At 59.3% G+C, this 17452-nt stretch overlaps 3 protein-coding genes and 1 non-coding gene across 9 annotated transcripts in view; 1 reads left to right on the top strand and 3 right to left on the bottom strand.

Moving 5' to 3' along the window:
- Positions 1 to 1364: 1364 nt before the first annotated feature.
- On the bottom strand, positions 1365 to 1438 carry TRNAN-GUU (transfer RNA asparagine (anticodon GUU)). The gene has a single exon. It is a non-coding gene; the product is annotated as a tRNA-Asn (tRNA).
- A 66-nt stretch (positions 1439 to 1504) lies between these two features.
- On the top strand, positions 1505 to 6544 carry PCGF2 (polycomb group ring finger 2). 5 transcript variants are annotated; one of them, XM_048926546.1, is made up of 10 exons: positions 1505 to 1780; positions 3693 to 3821; positions 3981 to 4077; positions 4267 to 4322; positions 4404 to 4454; positions 4542 to 4650; positions 4881 to 4965; positions 5059 to 5157; positions 5238 to 5318; positions 5813 to 6544. In XM_048926546.1, exons 2-10 carry the CDS (start codon positions 3710 to 3712, stop codon positions 6122 to 6124), a joined length of 1002 nt encoding a protein of 333 aa, XP_048782503.1. In that variant the 5' UTR covers positions 1505 to 1780; positions 3693 to 3709; the 3' UTR covers positions 6125 to 6544. The 5 variants fall into 5 exon arrangements, with proteins under 5 accessions (XP_048782503.1, XP_048782504.1, XP_048782500.1 ...); XM_048926547.1 differs by having other exon boundaries at positions 4917 to 4965; XM_048926543.1 differs by lacking the exon at positions 1505 to 1780 and adding an exon at positions 2126 to 2168.
- A 116-nt stretch (positions 6545 to 6660) lies between these two features.
- On the bottom strand, positions 6661 to 7310 carry CISD3 (CDGSH iron sulfur domain 3). Its single transcript, XM_048926550.1, is given in 3 exon segments — positions 6661 to 6941; positions 6943 to 7053; positions 7150 to 7310. Coding segments are annotated over 3 exon segments (318 nt in total). The 5' UTR covers positions 7294 to 7310; the 3' UTR covers positions 6661 to 6878.
- A 1156-nt stretch (positions 7311 to 8466) lies between these two features.
- MLLT6 (MLLT6, PHD finger containing) overlaps positions 8467 to 17452 on the bottom strand; it is a 37120-nt gene continuing 28134 nt past the window's right edge. For both annotated transcript variants that reach the window (XM_048926541.1, XM_048926540.1), the window contains exons 13-20: positions 15669 to 15735; positions 15245 to 15387; positions 14774 to 14962; positions 14509 to 14597; positions 13766 to 14121; positions 13523 to 13631; positions 11803 to 12186; positions 8467 to 11135 (exon numbers count right to left, since the gene is read on the bottom strand). In XM_048926541.1, coding sequence (XP_048782498.1) covers positions 11091 to 11135; positions 11803 to 12186; positions 13523 to 13631; positions 13766 to 14121; positions 14509 to 14597; positions 14774 to 14962; positions 15245 to 15387; positions 15669 to 15735 — 1382 coding nt within the window. In that variant the 3' untranslated portion in view covers positions 8467 to 11090. The remainder of the gene's footprint in view (positions 11136 to 11802; positions 12187 to 13522; positions 13632 to 13765; positions 14122 to 14508; positions 14598 to 14773; positions 14963 to 15244; positions 15388 to 15668; positions 15736 to 17452) is intronic.

The raw sequence follows: 17452 nt of genomic DNA on the forward strand, positions 1-17452 counted from the left end.
GAAGGGAGGAAAATGAAGAGTCATAGCGAGCGGGGCATGCCGGGACGGCGGCGGACCGCGGGGCGGACTGGGGGCGGATGCTCCGATGGGTGTGCATGCAGGGCTTGCACGGCTTGGGGGCATCGCACAGCTGGGTGTGCATACCGGGCATTGCACAGATAGATGGACGTGTATGCAGGGCATTGCACAGCTGGGTGTGCATACAGAAGCACAGCACAGCTGGGCAGTACCATAACCAGCAAGGGGGGGGGGAGAGGGGTGTCACAAAAGTTCCGGTTTCCTCCAATCCCTGGCGCTGCTGGGGCAGTACAGGCTGATGGAGCAGTGCAGCAGTCTCCCAGCGGCTCAGCGCTGGAGGGGACTAGAATTCGATGTTTCAGTTCAGGAAGTGATGTTGTGCCAAAGGGACAGAGATCCACGTGTTTGGAAACGCTCTCAAGACGCACAGCAGATCACCCGCCTGGTTTCAATGAACCCCCACAGCCCCCCACAGCGCCTGTCCCAAAACCGAGCCCTGCAGGCTCAGCCCATCCCACGGCCGTTGGATTTTTAAAGACTTTTCCATTGTAAAAGGTTTCTTGTGGGAATGAAGTCTGGCAGGAACTGAGGAGAGGAGCACCGAAGCCAGGCGGAAATGAAAGGCAGATTGTGGCTGAGCTCAGAGCTTCCACAGCCCCCCCGCATGGTTCAGGGCAGCGATTCCCCTGGTTACCACTGCCCTTCACCTTCCAGCCAGACCTGAAGGGCAGCATTGATCCCATCCCCACCTGTCCTATCCCCATCCCATTTCTATCCCTTTTCCCATCTCAAATCATTCCTCTCCCATCCCCACTCCAACCCCAAACACAACCTCGTTCCTATCCCTATCCCTATCCCATCCCATCCCCGTCCCCATCCCATCTCTATCCCTTTTCCCATCTCACCCCATCTCCATCCCATCCCCACTCCAATCTCAACTTCAACCTCTTTCCTATCCACATCCTGCCCCATCCCACCCCCTGTTCTTATTGCCCGAGGTTCTGTGCTGGGAACAGCAGGGAGCTCCTGGCACTGCCTCACACTCCGCAGTAAAACACGAAATTCATTATTGCTGGTATGAAAACAAAACCGGGACAAGCCAGGAACATGAATAGATTTTGCAGCTTTGTGGCATCTATTCTACAAAGGCTTTGGAAAAGAGGAGGAATTCAGATTTTGGATCCCTTTCAGCTTTTGTTTTCCCAGCAAAATGCAGACCCGGCGCAGAGAGCTGCGGGCCCGCGGGGATCGCGTTGGGTTGGATTCGGGTCGGGGAAGAGGTAAAAAAAAAAAAAAAAGACAAAACAAAAAGGAAAATGCACGCAGCGAGGGTAAAAAACGCGACTCGTCCCTGGGTGGGCTCGAACCACCAACCTTTCGGTTAACAGCCGAACGCGCTAACCGATTGCGCCACAGAGACCGCGTTGAGGGTTTCGCTGCAGCCGCTGCCCTGAGTGGTGCGCTGCCGGTGCGGGGGGTGCGGGGCCTCCTGTTCTCTCCTCTATTCCTTTTTTCTTTACGTTTATTTCCCTTTTTCCCTTTCCCTGCCTTTTTAACCCTCTCCTTTTCCTTTTTCTCCCCTACTCCTTTTCTTTCCACCCTTTTTTCCTTTCCCCCACCCCCCCCCTTTTTTTTTTTCCCCTTTCTCTCCCCCTTTTCCCTTTATTTTTTCCCCCTCCTGTTTGCTCCCCATCCTTCCCCCGAACCACGAGCACCGCACACGACCCGTGGTACCCCGGGGGGGTGAAGAGGGCAGGTCCCGGTGAGTGGTGCCGCCGCGGGGGGGTCCCGGATCTCCATGGGGCCACAACGGGGGAGGATGGGGGGAAAGGGGGGCCGCAATCTCTGCCCCTCACTCCCCTCCTCCGTAACACCCCCAAAGGAATGAGGTCACGTGAGGGGGGGGCGGGGCCTGGCGGCGGCTGGAGGAGGGAAAAAATTAAAAAAAAAAAAAAAAGAGGAAAAAAAATTAAAGGGGAAAAAAAAAAAGGAGGAGGAAGGGAGGGAAGGGGAAAAAAAAGAAAGAAACGGGAGAAAGAAAGAAAAAAAAAAAAAAAAGAAAAAAAAGAAAAGGGAAAAAGAAAAAAAAAAAAAAAGGGCTCCGGCCGCAGCGCCGAGTCGAGCCGCGCCGAGCCGGGCAGCGCCAGCAGGTACGGACCGGGCCCCCCCGCGCCCCCCCCCCGCCCTTTTCTCTCCGCGTTCAAAGATGGCCGATGGCCGCCTTGTGCCGTGACCCCCCCACGGGCGCGGGGCGTTGGGCGCTGACAGCTCCACGGGGAGGGAGGGGGGGGGGAGCGGCCTCGGTACAAAGGGTGGCGGGCAGCGGGGGGGGGCAACAGCCCCCATTGGGTCGGGGGGTGACACGGCGGGGGGGGGGGCGGGGGGGGTTGGATGCGATCCGCTCCGTTCAACGCGCGTGTCGGCGTCCCGGCGCAGCGTCACCCACCGGCGGGGACACACGAGGGGCTGCGGGGGGGGTCCGGCCGGGAGGGGGGGTCGTTTCACACCGCGTGCCCCATCCCGGTACGGAGCGGTGACTTTGAGACGCCCTTCCCCCCCCTTCACTCCCCCCTCCGCCAACACAACGCGTTGCAGATTTTAGTGAGGGGGGATCCGGGACAGAACCCCCCCGGATGGCGGTCAGCCGCTGCGTGACACCCAGGGGGGAGTCGAGCTGCGGAACCGCTTTGTGCCTGTGGTTCTGTGTCCCCCCCCCATTTCCCCCCCCCCCCCCGGGAGACCCGCAGTCCCCAGCGACTCGGCGAGCTCCTGCTTGGGGGTTTTGCCGGGGGGGGGGCGGCGGCGAGCAGGAGCAGCCCGTAGGGAAATACAGCGAGGGGAGGGGGCGGCTGCGGTGGGGGTGGGGAGGGGGGGGGGGGTCCGCGTCGTGTGCGCGCTCACAGCTCCATCACACACCCCATAGGCGCCCCGTGCACACCCACTTGTGCACCCACAGTCGTGCACGCACCCCCCCGTGCGCACCCCGCTCTGCTTTCCACGAGCGCAGCGCTTTGCTGCCCGCATCCTCGCCCTTTGCGTGGCGCAGCTCAGGGCTGCTCGGAGTGGGGGGTTGCCATGGAAACCATAAAACTGCGGTGATTTCGGGCCGTGGCTGCGCCGTCCCACCGTGAAGGCGGCGCGGATGGAGCGGGCAACGCTTGTGGTGCTGGGGGGCATCCGTCTGCTCACACCCATCCGTGCACACCTCTCTGTGCCCACCCGTCCGTGCACACCCACCCCTCAATGCACACCACTTTGTGCACGCCCTGCTGTGCAAACTCATCCGTGCACACCCGTTGCACACCCCTTGCACACCCGTTGCACACAGGTGCCCACAGTGCCCAGCTGCAGGCTCCAGAGTTTCTATAGAAACCGAGAGAGGCGAATGGAGGCTGAAGTGCCTCTTCCATCTAACAAAACCAAAGCACACTCGTGCACTCCTGTGTGTGTGTGTGCACGTGTGCGTGTGCAGCCCGGGCAGCTGCAGGCAGAGGGGCGCTGGGGATATAGCCGGGGAGGAGGGAGAACGGGGGGGGGGAGGGGGGAGGATGCGTGGGGCTGTGCGGGGCAGTGCGTGGGGGGTGCGGGCGCTGCCCACCGTGCTGCCCCGGGGAGGTAGAAGGGTCCCGGTTTGGCACCGATCGTGTCGTCCCTCCCCCTTCCCCCCCAACCAGGGCGGAGCTGTTGCAACATGCACAGGACCACCCGGATAAAGATCACCGAGCTGAACCCGCACCTGATGTGCGCGCTGTGCGGGGGGTATTTCATCGACGCCGCCACCATCGTGGAGTGCCTGCACTCGTGTGAGTGGGGGCGGGTGCCCCACGCCGTGCGGTTGTCGTGGAGCGGAGAGGGGGGATGGGGGGATGATGATGATGATGATGATGATGATGATGGGGGGGGGAGGGGGGAGGATGCGGGGTGCTGCCCGGCTCAATGGGGCGCTGCGTCTCTCCCCGCAGTCTGTAAAACCTGCATCGTGCGTTACCTGGAGGCCAATAAGTACTGCCCCATGTGCGACGCCCAGGTGCACAAAACCAGACCCCTCCTCAGCATCAGGTGAGTGAGTGGTGTGCTGGGATATCTCGCTGGTTGACCCCCACGGCCGGGGCGGGAAGGGGGTGGAAGGGAAAGGGGGGATGTGGGAGAGGTATGGGGAGATGAGGTGAGGTGGGATGGGATGGCGGGAGGTGGGATAAGGGGAGAAGTGCCGCTCCCAGCGCCGTTTCTCGTTTCTCTTCCCGTCAGGTCAGACAGAACGCTGCAGGACGTGGTGTACAAATTGGTCCCGGGACTGTTCACAGGTGCGGGTCGGCGTTGCGGGACCCCAGGCCGTGCCCTCCCCTCCCCCCGCCCTCCTCTCCTTTCATCCCCCTCTCTTACAGATGAGATGAAGCGTCGCCGCGACTTCTACGCCGCGTACCCCGTGGCCGAGGGTGAGTGCCGGCCCATGGGGTCCCCTTCCCCCCACCTACGCGACCCCCGGCTCAGACCCCTCCCCTTTTCCCCCCCATGCCCACCAGTGTCCAACGGCTCCAACGAGGACCGCGGGGAGGTTCCGCAGCGCGACGGGGCGCAGCCGACGGAGGACGGCATCGTCAGTCTGTCCATTGAGTTCTACGAAGGAGCCAGGTAGCGCTGGGCGAGGACGCGGGGTGGGGGTCGGGAAGGGGATGTGGGGCGGGGAGCATCCAGGGCCCATCGCAGGGCTCAGCCCCACAGCCCCAGCAGCAGCGCTCGGTGTTGGAGATGCAGCGCTGCGTGCATGGAGCTCGGCGAGAGGCCCGAGGTGTCGTTCCCCCCCCCCCCCCCCCCCAGTGCCCACCCCGGAAGGTTCCCACGGGGGCTGCTTTTTCCTTCAGCTTTGTCCCCTCTTTGTTTTCCTGCCCCCCCCCCAGAGAAGAGAAAAAAGGGACCATCGAGAATGGGGATCTGGAGAAGGAGAAGGTGAGGCGGGAGGAGGGGCAACGGGGACACACCGGGGAGGGGGTGGGGGGCTGCCCCGGCTGCAGGGGGGGCTCAGCAGCACTCATCCCCCAGAGGAACGCGGTGCGGTTCCTGCGCTGCCCCGCGGCCATGACCGTGATGCACCTGGCCAAGTTCCTGCGCAATAAGATGGACGTGCCCAGCAAGTACCAGGTGAGCACCCTGCGGTCCCCTCCTCCCCAGCCCCGGCTTTGCCCGTTCCGCCGCCCCCCTGATGCTGTCCTCGGCACCAGGTGGAGGTCCTCTATGGAGATGAGCCCCTGAGGGAGTATTACACACTGATGGACATCGCCTACATCTACCCTTGGAGGAGGGTGAGGAGGGGGATGCAGGGTGCGTGGGCTACGGGGTGCACAGCGCATGGGATGTGGGGTGCGTGGCGCACAGGGGGCACGGGACGTGAGGTGTATGGCATGCATAAGATGCAGGGTGCGTGGGGCACAGAGTATGGGGTGTGCAGGGGGTGCACAGGCTGGATGGTGCACAGAGGGCATCAGAAGCGGGGTGCACAGGACGTGGGGTGCATGGGATGTCGGGTGCAAAGGTCATGGGGTGCATGAGATGCAGGGTGCATGGGATGCGTGGGGTGTGGGGTGCACGGTGCACAGGGGACACAGGACATGAGGTGCATGGGATGCACGGGGTGCAGGGTGTGTAGGGTGTGTAGAGTGCAAGGAGCACAGAGTGCAGCAAGGCGTGCAGGGCACGTGGAGCACAGGGTGTCCAAAGTGCACGGGGTGCAGGTTGTATGGAGCACGGGTCGTGCGGGGCGCACAGGGTGCAACGCTCTGCCCATCTCCCCCCGCAGAACGGCCCTCTGCCTCTCAAATACCGCGTCCAGCCGACCTGCAAGCGCCTGAAGCTGCCTCAGCCGCCCACCTCCGAGTGCACCAACACCAGCGGCGCCTCCGAATGCGAATCGCTCAGCGACAAAGCGCACAGCCCCGCCACGCTGCCCCGCACTCCGCCCTCCCTTCCCAGCCCCGGCACTCCGCCCCACGGCTCTCCCAGCCCCACAGCCGCCGCCGCTCCCCACGGCGCTTCGAACTGCCCCCCTTTGCCCCCCTCCCGTTGCCGCAAAGCCGCGGCTCACGGCCCCGCGGGGTCCGCGCTGACCTAACGGGGGGAGGGGGGGGGACGGCCGCGTTGGTTTTGTATAGCTCTATATATTATATATATGTGCATCTATAAAGAGAGACGTGTACAGAGGGAGGTGCGGATTGTACACGCGTGTTTTACGGGTGGGTTTAGAGTGCAGGTGAGGCGCAGAGGGGAGCTTGGGTGCTTTCAAATAGTTTCGGTTTCGTTGTTTCACGCTGCAGTTGTGCGAGCCGGGCGCTGCCCCACACATCCTTTCCCCCCGGTTCCCCAGTAGGATGATTCACTTCCCATCTCCGTGTTGGATTGTTGGATACAGACCAAACACAAACCGCAGTTCCTTTCAGCCCGGGCTGCCTCTCACCCCCACTCTCCGGGCTCTGGGGTGCATCGGTGGGCTCACGGTTTGCTTTAGGATTGCTTTCTTCAAGCGCTGCTCCTGGGGTTTCACTGCAGCCCCCACTCCTGCACCGCGATGCTGCAGGACCCCCCGCCCCCTGCCCTCCCCCCGCGTGTGTTTTTTCCCCTCTGCGCTCCAAACCACGCAGCTCCGTGTGCTCGCATCCCACCTGCCGTCACATCCCATCGTATATTTGCAACATCCCATACAGTTATCAAGCAAACATTCGCATTACGCCCCAGCTCAGGAAGTGCAATAAATGCCGCTCAGCCCCACGCAGACCCCGGGACCCACCGCAATCACAGGGGCTGCGTCCCTACGGGGTGCCCGGCCGGGTTGCGGTCACGGAGGTGAGGAGGGAGCCCAGCAACGGAGCTCAGCGCCGGGCTCCTCTCCCCGCCTCCCACAGCCGTAGGTGGCTGCCGTCGCACCGGGGGGGGGCTGCGGGTCCGTTTGCAGCCGCACAGCCACACTTTCTCGTCCGCCTCCGCCGTGAAACGCAGCGGAACGCTGTCCGGAGCCGAGGTGCGGTGCGTGCCGTCGCAGAACGGCTAAGAAGCAAAAAAAAGCCGCGGTTCTGCGAGAGGAAAACTGCGGGACCCCGCACCCATCCCGCAACCCTTCCGGCCCGGCCCGCGGCCGCACACCTGCGCCCTGCTGTGCCCGCACGAACACCACGCGTATTTCTTTCCCTGCTTCAGCTCCACGCGGTACGGAAACGCGATGCGGGGGAAGAGCGCAGCCCTCAGCCGGGCCGCCAGCGCGGCCGCCCCGCGCCGCACCGCCGCCATCCCGCAGCGCCCGGAACGGCCGGAACTTCGGATCTGCCGCGTCACAGCGGCGCCCCGCCTCCTCCTCTCCTTTTTCTCTCCTTTTTTCCTCCTTCTTCTCTGTTTTTTCCCTCCTTTTTCTCTCTTTTTACCCCTTATTTTTCCCTCTTTTTTCCCTTCATTTTCTCTTTATTTCCCTTTTTTTTCCCTCTTTTTTCCCTTCTTTTTTTTCTTTTTTCCTTCTTTTCCTCTTTTTCCTTCCCCCCCTTTTTTTTTCTTTTTTATCTTTTTCTTTCTTTTCTTTTCCTTTTTCCTTTCTCTTTTTCCCTTTATTTCTTTTTTTTCCCCTTTGTTTTTTCCCCATTTATTTATTTATTTTCTTTTTTCATCTTTTTTTTCCTTTTCTTCTTTTTCTTTTATTTCATTTTTTCATCTTTTTTTTTTCCTTCCCCCACCCTTTTTTCCTCTTCTTCTTTTTTTTTCCCCTCTTCTTTTTCCCCATTTTTTTTCTTCTTCATCTTTTTTCTTCTCCCCCCCCCCCCTCTTTTTTTCTTTCTTCTTTTTCTTTTCTTTTTCACGTCTTTCATCTTTTTTTTCCCCCCAATTTTTCCCCCCATTTTCTTCTTTCTTCTTCTTTTCCTTTTCTTTCCGTTTTCTCCTCCCCCTTCCCTTTTCTTTTCCTTTTCCTATCCCATCTTTCCCTTCCCTTTCCCTTCTCCAGCTGTTCCCAAACCTCCTTGCTGTCCCTCCAACTTTCCTGCCTGGAAAACAGGAGACAAGAGGACACCCATGAGCTGTGCATTCAGGCCTGCTGCTGGAAAGCTGCTGCTTCACCCTTTCAAGCAACTGCATTGCAACGCCGATGGCACCGGCAAGCAGCAGAGCAATGCAAGCCGCTCACCTGGGCTGCAAGGACTGCTGCACTGCTGCACCCAGCTTCGGTGTCCTTGCACAGCTGCAAAGCCCTTCTCGCCCCCTGCACGGGGTGCTGCGTGCTGTGTTGGAGCTCTGCAGACAAACGGGGCAACGAGAGCTTTTGTGCCACCCCCAAAGTGTTGCTGTGTCCCCACGGACCGAGCCTGAGACCCTTCCAGCTTTGGCGAGCTGGGCTGTGAGCAGCTGCACCCCCTCAGGTGCATTAACGACGCCTCCCACGTTCATATTAATATTATTTATTATAATAAAGAACAGTCAAGCAGCGTGAAAAAAATATATCTTAGCTACATTACCTTAAATTGCCAAAAATATACACATTTTTCCTCTTTTATTTAATTAAAAAAAAAAAAAAACAAAACCGAAACAGAACAAAACAAAAGAAAGACACATGCAACGTACTAAATGAGACATTAGCATCAAAATGGGTAAAGAAACGTACCCCAGTGCAACTGAAACACAGCTCATCTTTAGCTTTTCTTTTCCTTCCTCCTCCTCCTCCTCTCTTCACAGCCATACGGGTGCTCGCTGCTCACCCCCCCCCTCGTTGCCCAGAGGGACCACAGGGTGCAGGAGGGGCCTTGAGAGGGGCTGGCACCTCAGCAAGAGCCCCGAGGAATGTGTAAGTGCTTTATCTGCGGGGCTCTCACCTGCCCCACGAGCCTCTCCTGACCCCCACGGCTTCCCGCTGGCGCTCAGCATCGGGGTGCTGAGCCACGGATCCAAGCAGGGCTTTGATTACTGATCAGAGCCACGCCGTTGGAACCCATCGAGCTCTTTCCTTCCCTGCTCCCCTTCTGCTCCCGGGTCTTTCCCCGCAGAACTGGGACGTGGCTCCGCTCTGCAGCAGCCTGCATGCGCCCGGGGCAGCGAGTCAGCAGGTGGCACCTCGCCATAGGGGCCTCCCAGTGGAAAAAAAAAACAACAAAAAAGAAAAAGAAGCGTCGTCAGAATTGAATCAGAGCCCCAGGTGAGCGCAGCAGCAGCAGGCAGAGCTCAGAGCTGCTGGCGGATCCCCAGCCCCAATGGATGCAACGGGGAGGAGGTGCTCGGAGCTGGGGCTGCGCTGCAGGGACCACGAGGAGGGGGAGCTTTTTTGTCCTCGGGTTCGATTTTTCCTTGTTAGCTGCCATCCCCATCCTTCCAATAGCTTCCTAACCTTGTTAAAACGTCAGCTTTTCTGCATGTAAAGAATTGGAATCCAAACGGTGTACAACGTATTTCTGAGCAGACGGCTGCGTGCTGCCCAGTTCACAGAACGGCAGATCAGAATGGAGCTTTTCCCTCTGGTCTTTAGCTTTATCCAACCCTCGGGGCGATCATTTCCCAAACAGCAAGCAACAAACCAAACCAAAAAAGAAGAAAAAAAAGAAGAAGAAAGACACCACGGATGAGATCTGCCCACCACCAGCCTTCTCTTCCCATCAGCACAGACCCACTGCTGACAAATTCGAATAGTGCAAACCAGTTAGGGGCAGTGGGAATGTGCTGAAAAAGATTCAGGTCTGCCCACGTGTTGCATTTTAAGACCCTCGGAGCTTCTGTTTGATGGAGGTTTTACCCCTGTCCCCCACCTCCCCCCCCCCAGGAGAACTGGGAAGAGGAAAAGGAGGAGCACGTCTGTGTTTGACGTAATGCTCCCCACCTTCAGAGCAGCCCCACCTGCCCTGCCGTCCATCTGTGACATCTGGGCTCAGAAGCAGAAGCTCCTCGCTGAGGTTCTGGACTGTGAGACGGAGTTAAGGTCAAAAGGTGGAAGAGAACAAAGGGTCCAATGCCCCAACATGGAGCTCAACGACGCCCTGCTGCTTGGAGATCCCCTCTCTCAGTGCCTAAGACACGTGGAAGAACGCCGTTCCTTGGGGTTGGTTTTCTGTTGGTTTGGTTGGTTGGTTTTTTTTTTGCCAGACTGGAACGATTTGTGGTGGGGAAAGGATGCACCACGACTGGGGCTGTCTTTTCCATGCACGCACGGTTCTGCTGCCCAGCTGAGGCTTGGGATGTAAGAGCCAGATTCAACGCGCCTTCAGGAGACGGCTGAGATGGGGCAACACCGACCACAGCCCCTTTCTGCAAGCTGAACGTCGGGCTTTGGACATCTTAGAAGGAAAGAGAGGCAGCACGAGGAGCAGGAATGTGCTTTTCACGCCCCAAGCACAGCACTGACCCACCAGCAGCTGCGTGGCCGCGTCCTTTACAGCAGCAGCAGCTTGCAGCTCTCCAAACACCACTCCTCACCCATCGCTCCACCACCCGCGTCCTTCAGGCTGGGGCTGCATCCAGCTGAGGTGTAAAGCGCATCGTGTGACGGCTCCCAAGAGCATCCCAAGGGCCCAGCAGGCGAGAAATCACAGCTGTGGAACTTCTTCACCTCCCCAGCGGGAAGGAGCAGACCACGTAGGTACCACCACAGCATCCCCAGGTGGGTCCCATCCAGCGCTCCCTCCGAGGGCACCTCCACGTCCCCCTGCACTGCACACCAGTGTCCTCAGCAGGGGGTGCCCCCCCTCCACCAAGCTCTCGGCTGAGGATTGCTCCGTGCTCTCAGTGCACACACACAACGCGCTCCTGTGCTCACAGCAGTTGGTGGCACGCGGTGTTAACTCTCCTCTACTCTGTCTGGAAACACGGCTTCACTCTGAGCACGTGGGGCACGGAGCAGCGCGGCAAAGCTGCCCCCCCACCTTTGCTCCTCCCGATAGCAGGGCTTGGTCGGAGACGGACTGTCTTCCAAAGCACCTCTTGGCATTGCCCAGCAGCAGGAAATGCTTCTCGGAAGCCTTGTGCTCATTGCTCTAACAGTACCAAAGCTGCTGACTGTGGAAAGCCACATTCCCCCTGGCTGAGAGGAGTTGGCTGCTGGTTTGTTCAGGGTGAGAGGGAGCTTAGCCCTTGTCTTGGGTAAGAGGAGCTCCCTTTTCATTCATGTTCTTTAAAACAAAACAAAACAAAACAGAAAGAGAAACGCAGAGGAGACAGGTATCAGTACCGGAGGGGCAGAAACAGAGCTCTGCTGTGCTGCCAAGCTGGCCCTGCTCACTGCCACCTCTCAGGCTCCACCGAGAGCAGCAGACACACCAGGGAGCCCTAGGCTTCCCCTCTGCCTGCTCCTAAGCGTCTCCAACCAGGGCTGGACCTTCTGGATGCAAACACAGGCCAGGGGAGGGATGGAGGAATCGCAAAAGTATCGCCCCATCCCTCGATGCTGGTGTCGCAGTACAAGGATGCTTTACAGAGAGGCTGCAGACCTCTCCTCTCGGGTGCAAGACTCCTTTCTAAACCCTGGCTCTCAGCACGCAGTCACCTCTGCGTTCCGTCACGAGGGCTGGCACTGCAAAGGGCACTCTACCCATCCACGTCTCAGCAAGGGTGCCCTGGGAGCCTCTGTGCCCACCTACAGCCCTGCCTTGGGCCTACAGAAGTCCTTGGAGGTCTGTCAGGACGTGACAGTGGCTACTCAGAAGGGCACAAAGCCAGCGGAGCGCCCCGGCTCTGCTGCCCACGTGGTGCCCTGGTTTCCCCCACGTTAAGTGCGGCGCCCGGCGCCCGGCACCAGGAGCTCAGTGGGGTTTAGGGGAGCGCTAGCAGCATACGCACCGTTCCTTTTGGGGTGTTGCCATCAGCCTGCAGGTTGAGAAACGGGTTAGTCTGTGCTGTGAGGACGGGAGGGATGCCTGTCCCCGAAGCCATGAGGCTGCTCCCAGGAGCGCTGAGCGGTGGGGTGGCCTGTGGTGGAGCCAGGAGGGCATTGCTAGGGTTGAGCTGCTGGGGGGAGAGGGAGGCCATGAGGGAGCTGCTGTTGGGGGGCTGCTGGGGGGCCGAGGTCATCGGGGCGCTGGTGCTGGAGTGCAGGAGGGGGGTGGAGGTGGCTGCCAGGAGGCTGCTCATGGATAGCTGGGATGAGCTCGTCATCTGCAGCCGCTGCAGCTCCCTCTTCTGCTGGATTTGCTGCATCATCTGGAACACCAGGGCCTGCTGCTCCTGCGGGGAAAGGTGAGGAGAGTCATCAAAGGAGGGACAAAAGGCTCGAGAAGGAGTGACACCTAAGGCAAAGAAGCCAGGAGCCTTATCAGCACGCTGTGGATGGGGATAAGGCCAAAATCCCCTTCATCACATCCCTACAGGTACAGAGAGGAACCATTTGTTTTATTCGTTAGCAGCCTGTGCTCATCGCCTCTCTGACCCTATCAGTTCCTGAAGTGTGGACACGCATATCCACTAAGTGCTTTCCAAATAACCAATCCGTGGATTTTAAATCTGCTGCACTCCTTATCCTGGATATCTATGCTGGGTGCTGCTTTCCCCTCCCAGCCCGTTCTGCTGCACCCCAGGGTGGATCTGAGTGAGCCGGGCTCTGGGGATGAGGACCACAGCACACCTGAGCCTGGAGGGATGCCCTGGCACCCAACTGAACTGCAGAAGTCACTATAGCAACCATCGACCAATGCGGCGCGCTGAGAGCTGACTTTGTTTCCATGCCCATAGGGATGCAGCTGATGACACGGTGACATCAGCCGCTGCAAAGAGAAGCCTTTGGAAATTTGCTTTTTCCCTGGTTATAAATAGCCTGACCCAGAAATCTGTGCAAAGCAGGGGGCCGAGTTCATGGGAGACATAAATGAGCAGAGCTTCATTGACGGGAGCTGTCAGCGCTCCTGTGTGACCGCACGGCAGCGAGGGGCAGCATGGAGTGGCTGCAGGGTGAGCGAATGCAGCTCTCAAACACTCCAGGTTCTGTTCACCATCCATCTGTGCAGCCTTCCCACGGCTGCCTGCTGCTGTTTCCCCCAGGAGGATGGGGTCGGACCCTCAGAGCAGCTGCCCAGCCCTCCTCCTGACCCCACATCCAGTTCTCCATGTCATTGAGGCTCGCCTGCCTCACAACTAAGCAGTTTGCTGCTTATCTCCCTCTACACTCAAGCAGTGTCCTTCAGCGAGTTCTTCCTCTCCTGTGAGCCTTGGTGTATCTGCAGCAGGAGCAGACACGGTTTGCATTCACTCGGCAGGAGGAGGTAACAGTGCTCCTGCTTTCACCTTGGCTTAGCTTTGCTGTGCTCTCACACCCTCAGGGTGTGGGAAACCCAGATGAAACTTTTCTCCTTTGTACAACAAAGCCCACACCCCCATCTGCCCCCTCCACACCCTCCTGCCTGCAGCTTTCCTCCTCGCTCCACCCGCAGCAGCACCAAGATGGGGAGAACGCACATGGCCGCAAGGGAGGCTTGGCTGCAGGAGGGAACAACGCTTCCCATCCCAGCTCCAGGGCATTCCCCATTAAAAAGTTCATCAGACAGAAGGTGCCAGCAGGCACGCTTACCGGATTAAGCGGTTGAGAAGTCAGGAGCTGCTGGAGCTGCTGGAGCTGCTGCTCGTGTTGGTGCAAGACGTGCCGCTGCTGCTCTGTCAGGGGACTCAGGCTCGGCATGCTGCAAGGGAGCGGAGCGGCCAGCATCAGCACAGCCCGCCTTGGTCCTGCGTGTGCAAGGATCCCTCCCTCCCTCCCGGTGCTAAACCTCTGCTGGAAAGGGCCCGGCTGTCCCCGCGAGCTCCCCGTCCTCACCTGCTCAGGCTGGTGGAGAGCTGCAAGGTCGGAGGGCCGCTCGCCTGCGTCAGCGCGCTTGGAGGCTGGGCGGCCTGAGCTCCGTTCAGATTCCCCAGGATCCCGTTGATGGGCATCTGCTGACCTCCTGCCACGGTCCCCATCAGGCCGTCCACCATGGGCACCGTGGAGAGGCTGTGGCTGGCAGTGGTGCCACCCCCCAGCCCGCTGCCTGCCACCCTGGCCAGGCCATTCACCTGCTGCACCCCGGGAAGGGGTAGCGAGGCAGGACTCTGCTGCAGCATGGGCAGGGGTGGAGGAGTGCTGTGGAAGGACAGGGAAGAGCTGCTCCTGCTGGGGCAACCTGAATGAGGGTCCTGGGGGAGAAACGGACATAAGAGCATCGGACTGGGGCAGCTTGTGAAAGGTTGGCTCAGCTCTGGGGGGGATGGAGCTGGAGGTGGGAAGGGGGCTGTGAGTGCAAGTGCAGGCGTATGCTCAGAGAGGTCCCAGAACTCAGATGTGCTTTGCAGGATCTCTAACAGCGTGGTTGGAATAGCCTGGAAGCACTCTCACCTCTCGCCTGCAGGCTCAGCAACCCTCAGCACTGAGAATGAGCAACTCCAGAGAAAGAAGCCTGGTTTCTGGGCCTCGGCTACGAGGCTTTGTGAGCTGGACACCAAGTCAGAGCACTGGCACTGCACTGCTCTGCTCCCTCCCCAGTCCCTTCCCAGCTGACTGGGGGACGTGTGACCCCCATGTACCTCAGAGGAAGTGGAGAGCGAGTTCTCAATCCCAAAGCTGTTCTTGCAGGGGGGGCTCTTGCTGATGCTCAGGGAATCATTGTTGCACACTATAAGGAGGAAAGAAGTGAGAACAGAGAGTCAGGGGTGGAGCCTGACGTTGCCACAGCAATGGCTCTGCCACCAGTGGCTGCAGCCACATAAATGGGTCAGATCCTCCCTGCCTCGACCCACCCCAGGATTTCCTATAAGGGGGCACAGAGCGATGCTTCCCACCGCCCCTCACCGTTGCTGGGCAGGATGTAATGGGTTTGGCTGCCAGGCCCGTTGCTGCTGGTCACCACCGGGAAAGGGACAGAGAGCTGGACGTTGAGGAGCTGCAAACGTTCCTTCTTGGCTGTCAGCGTCATGATCTGCTCCTGGAGCCGCTGGTTCTCCTTCTGCAGCGAGTGCAGAGCTTTGAGCATCTCTACAACTGCAATGGAACGGAATAGGGGGAGGAGGGATGGAATCCGGGGAGGAGATGGGGGGACAGAGGGGAGAGGAGAAGGGGGAGCACACAGGGGTGCTGCAATTAGAGCACTGCAAGGGAAGGTCGGCCCCCAGAACGCAGCCCCACTGCCAGCTCCTCCCCACACCACAGGTCAGTGCTTCATCCCCAGCCTGGCTCCGTTTTTTAAGGGCAAAACCCCCCCAAAACACACCCAAGGATCGCTCCTCCCGCAGCCCCTTCCCCCCCCCCCCCACAGTGACTCACTGTTAACGCCAGCTTCCCCATTGCCCTGCTTCTCCAGCAGCTGCTCGATGTTGGGGGTGGCCTGGGGGACATTTTCCAGCTGCCCGCTGCTGCTGCAGGACACCGTCTGGTCAAAGAGGGTCGGCAGGCTGCTGATGGGGGACCTGCGGGGAAGGGGGGGGGGGGGATGCAGTCAGAACCCCTCATCTGCACCGCGCTCCTCCCCTCCCTTCTCCCCGCAGCTCTTCCACATCCCTCCCAGCTCTGCTCTTCTCATCCCTTCTTCAGGAGCAGATCCCTCGTTTCTACCTGCCCAGCTGCCGGAGCGGCCCCACGCCTTCCCCAGGAGGAGGACACGAGCCTTCCTTCCCCACCCCGTCTCACCCACCCCCCCCCCCCGCCCCCATCTCCTCCACGGCTCCCGGAGCACCCGAAGCTCACTCACATGGAAGAGAGACTCTCCTGGGGCGAAGTCCCTCGGCAGCCGAAACTGCAGTCCTCCAGGTCGGGCTCTGGATGGGGAGAAGCACAGAGAGGCACCCCGTTCATAAGCGCTCGGTGCTGCAGGTGCCCGCAGCCGGGCTGTCCCCGCTAGATGGGAGCACCGAGCAGCCCGGCCGAACCTTTGCGTCACGCAGCGCCCGCAAAGCCCCCGCCCCCGGGGGGAGGCGACGGAGGAGGGGCTGCGTGTCCCCGAGTGTCACCCAAGGAAGGTCACGGCTGGGTGCTGCCCGGCTGTCCGGGTAGAAGGAAGGCTGTGATCACCGAGCTGAGGATGCTCGCTTTGCTGAGGATGATTCGCGGGCACGGACACGCTCGGCTCTCTGAGCCTCCAGCATCCCTTCCCCAAGCCAGCTGCGGTCCTCCAGCCTTTCCACATCATACAGGACGGCTCCCGTTGGAAGTGGCCTTAAAGATCATTTAGTTCCAACCCCTGCCCTAATCGGGCTCCCCCCAACCCTCCCCAGCTCAGGCTGCCTAGCGCCCCCCCCCTCAGTGATGGGGCACCCACAGCTCTCTGGCAGTCTGTTCCAGTGCCCCACTCCCCTATGATGCTGCTGTGCTCGTGTGTGAGACATCTCCTATCCAAACAGTCACCGAGAACGAGGAGGATTTATCTGCTGTTTGCAGCCCCTCAGCACATGCTAGTCTTGCTCTGGGCAACCCAGGTGTAGTGAGGGCAGCCCACCCCGACATCTGGCTGCCCCTCCTCTTCCTCACACAAGAAGAGACGTTTCTCATGTGCAGGAATCCAGGAAGTCTCCCGCAGGGAGCACTGCAAAGCACTGTGATTTACACCACCATGCCCCGAGCAGGGCATTGGTTACCAGCAATACAAGAGCAAGGCTTGTAGGAATGAGAGCAGCCCTCAGCTCCTCGCCCATATGGTGGTGCTTTCTCAGCCATCAACTACACCTGGTCAGCCCACATGGGGAGAAGCCACTGCTCCCAGCCAGCAGCGATGTGCTGGTGTAAGGACACGTGGAAACAAGGCCAACAAGGCTGGATTTAGGGGGATGCCAGAAGGCACGGAGCCTTCCTCAGCTCCTGGGAGCAGTCCCACCACAGCAGTTCATCTCAGTATCATTTTCACCCCTAAACCCTTCAGAACACATCCACATCCCATGGCATGCAGCTGTGCCACAACAGGTTTAACATGCAAGCAGACCAACACTCAGCCAAGCTCTGTCTGCTTGTTGCTGTCTTGTTTTCTTGCAGCCGTGTCCATACATGTGATTCTGAAGCTCCACGCTCAGCTATCTCCTGGCCAACACCATTCTGTTGGCTGCAAGTCTGGGAGATAACTGAGTTATCAAACAGAGGCAGCCCCTTGCAGGGCAACAAGGATGAAAAAGAGGCTGTAAAACAGCCACAGGAGATAAATGCATTTGGGCTGTCATCGTGGTGAGGCAGGATCCAGGACAAGCAGTGGGTGGATGAACCAGACAGGAGCTGAGGGAGTGGGAAGATAGGAATCAGACTTTTTGCATTGCCAAAGGCACTCTGGTATCAACCTGCATCAGGGATAACAGTTTTTTCGGTTCCTCCATCTGTAAGACAGGATAACACCGTTTTCCTACATCACATTAAAGTTGTGAAGGACTCGAATATCAGGGCAATGAAAGCTATGTCTGCAGGGGATCTGTCTACACAGACACTCCCAGGAAAGGTAATCTGTATGAAAGACAAGGCAGGAACACTTAAAACGTCACAGCCACCTTGTTAACG

This window comes from Lagopus muta, chromosome 25, assembly GCF_023343835.1.
Source record: "Lagopus muta isolate bLagMut1 chromosome 25, bLagMut1 primary, whole genome shotgun sequence".
Taxonomy (NCBI): domain Eukaryota; kingdom Metazoa; phylum Chordata; class Aves; order Galliformes; family Phasianidae; genus Lagopus; species Lagopus muta.

Coding starts and splice junctions, on each gene's coding strand:
- PCGF2 (XM_048926546.1), top strand. CDS start 3,710: ATGCACAGGACCACCCGGATAAAGATCACCGAGCTGAACCCGCACCTG. Junction 4,651..4,880: donor GAGTTCTACGAAGGAGCCAG/GTAGCGCTGGGC, acceptor TTTTTCCTTCAG/CTTTGTCCCCTCTTTGTTTT. Junction 5,319..5,812: donor ACATCTACCCTTGGAGGAGG/GTGAGGAGGGGG, acceptor CTCCCCCCGCAG/AACGGCCCTCTGCCTCTCAA.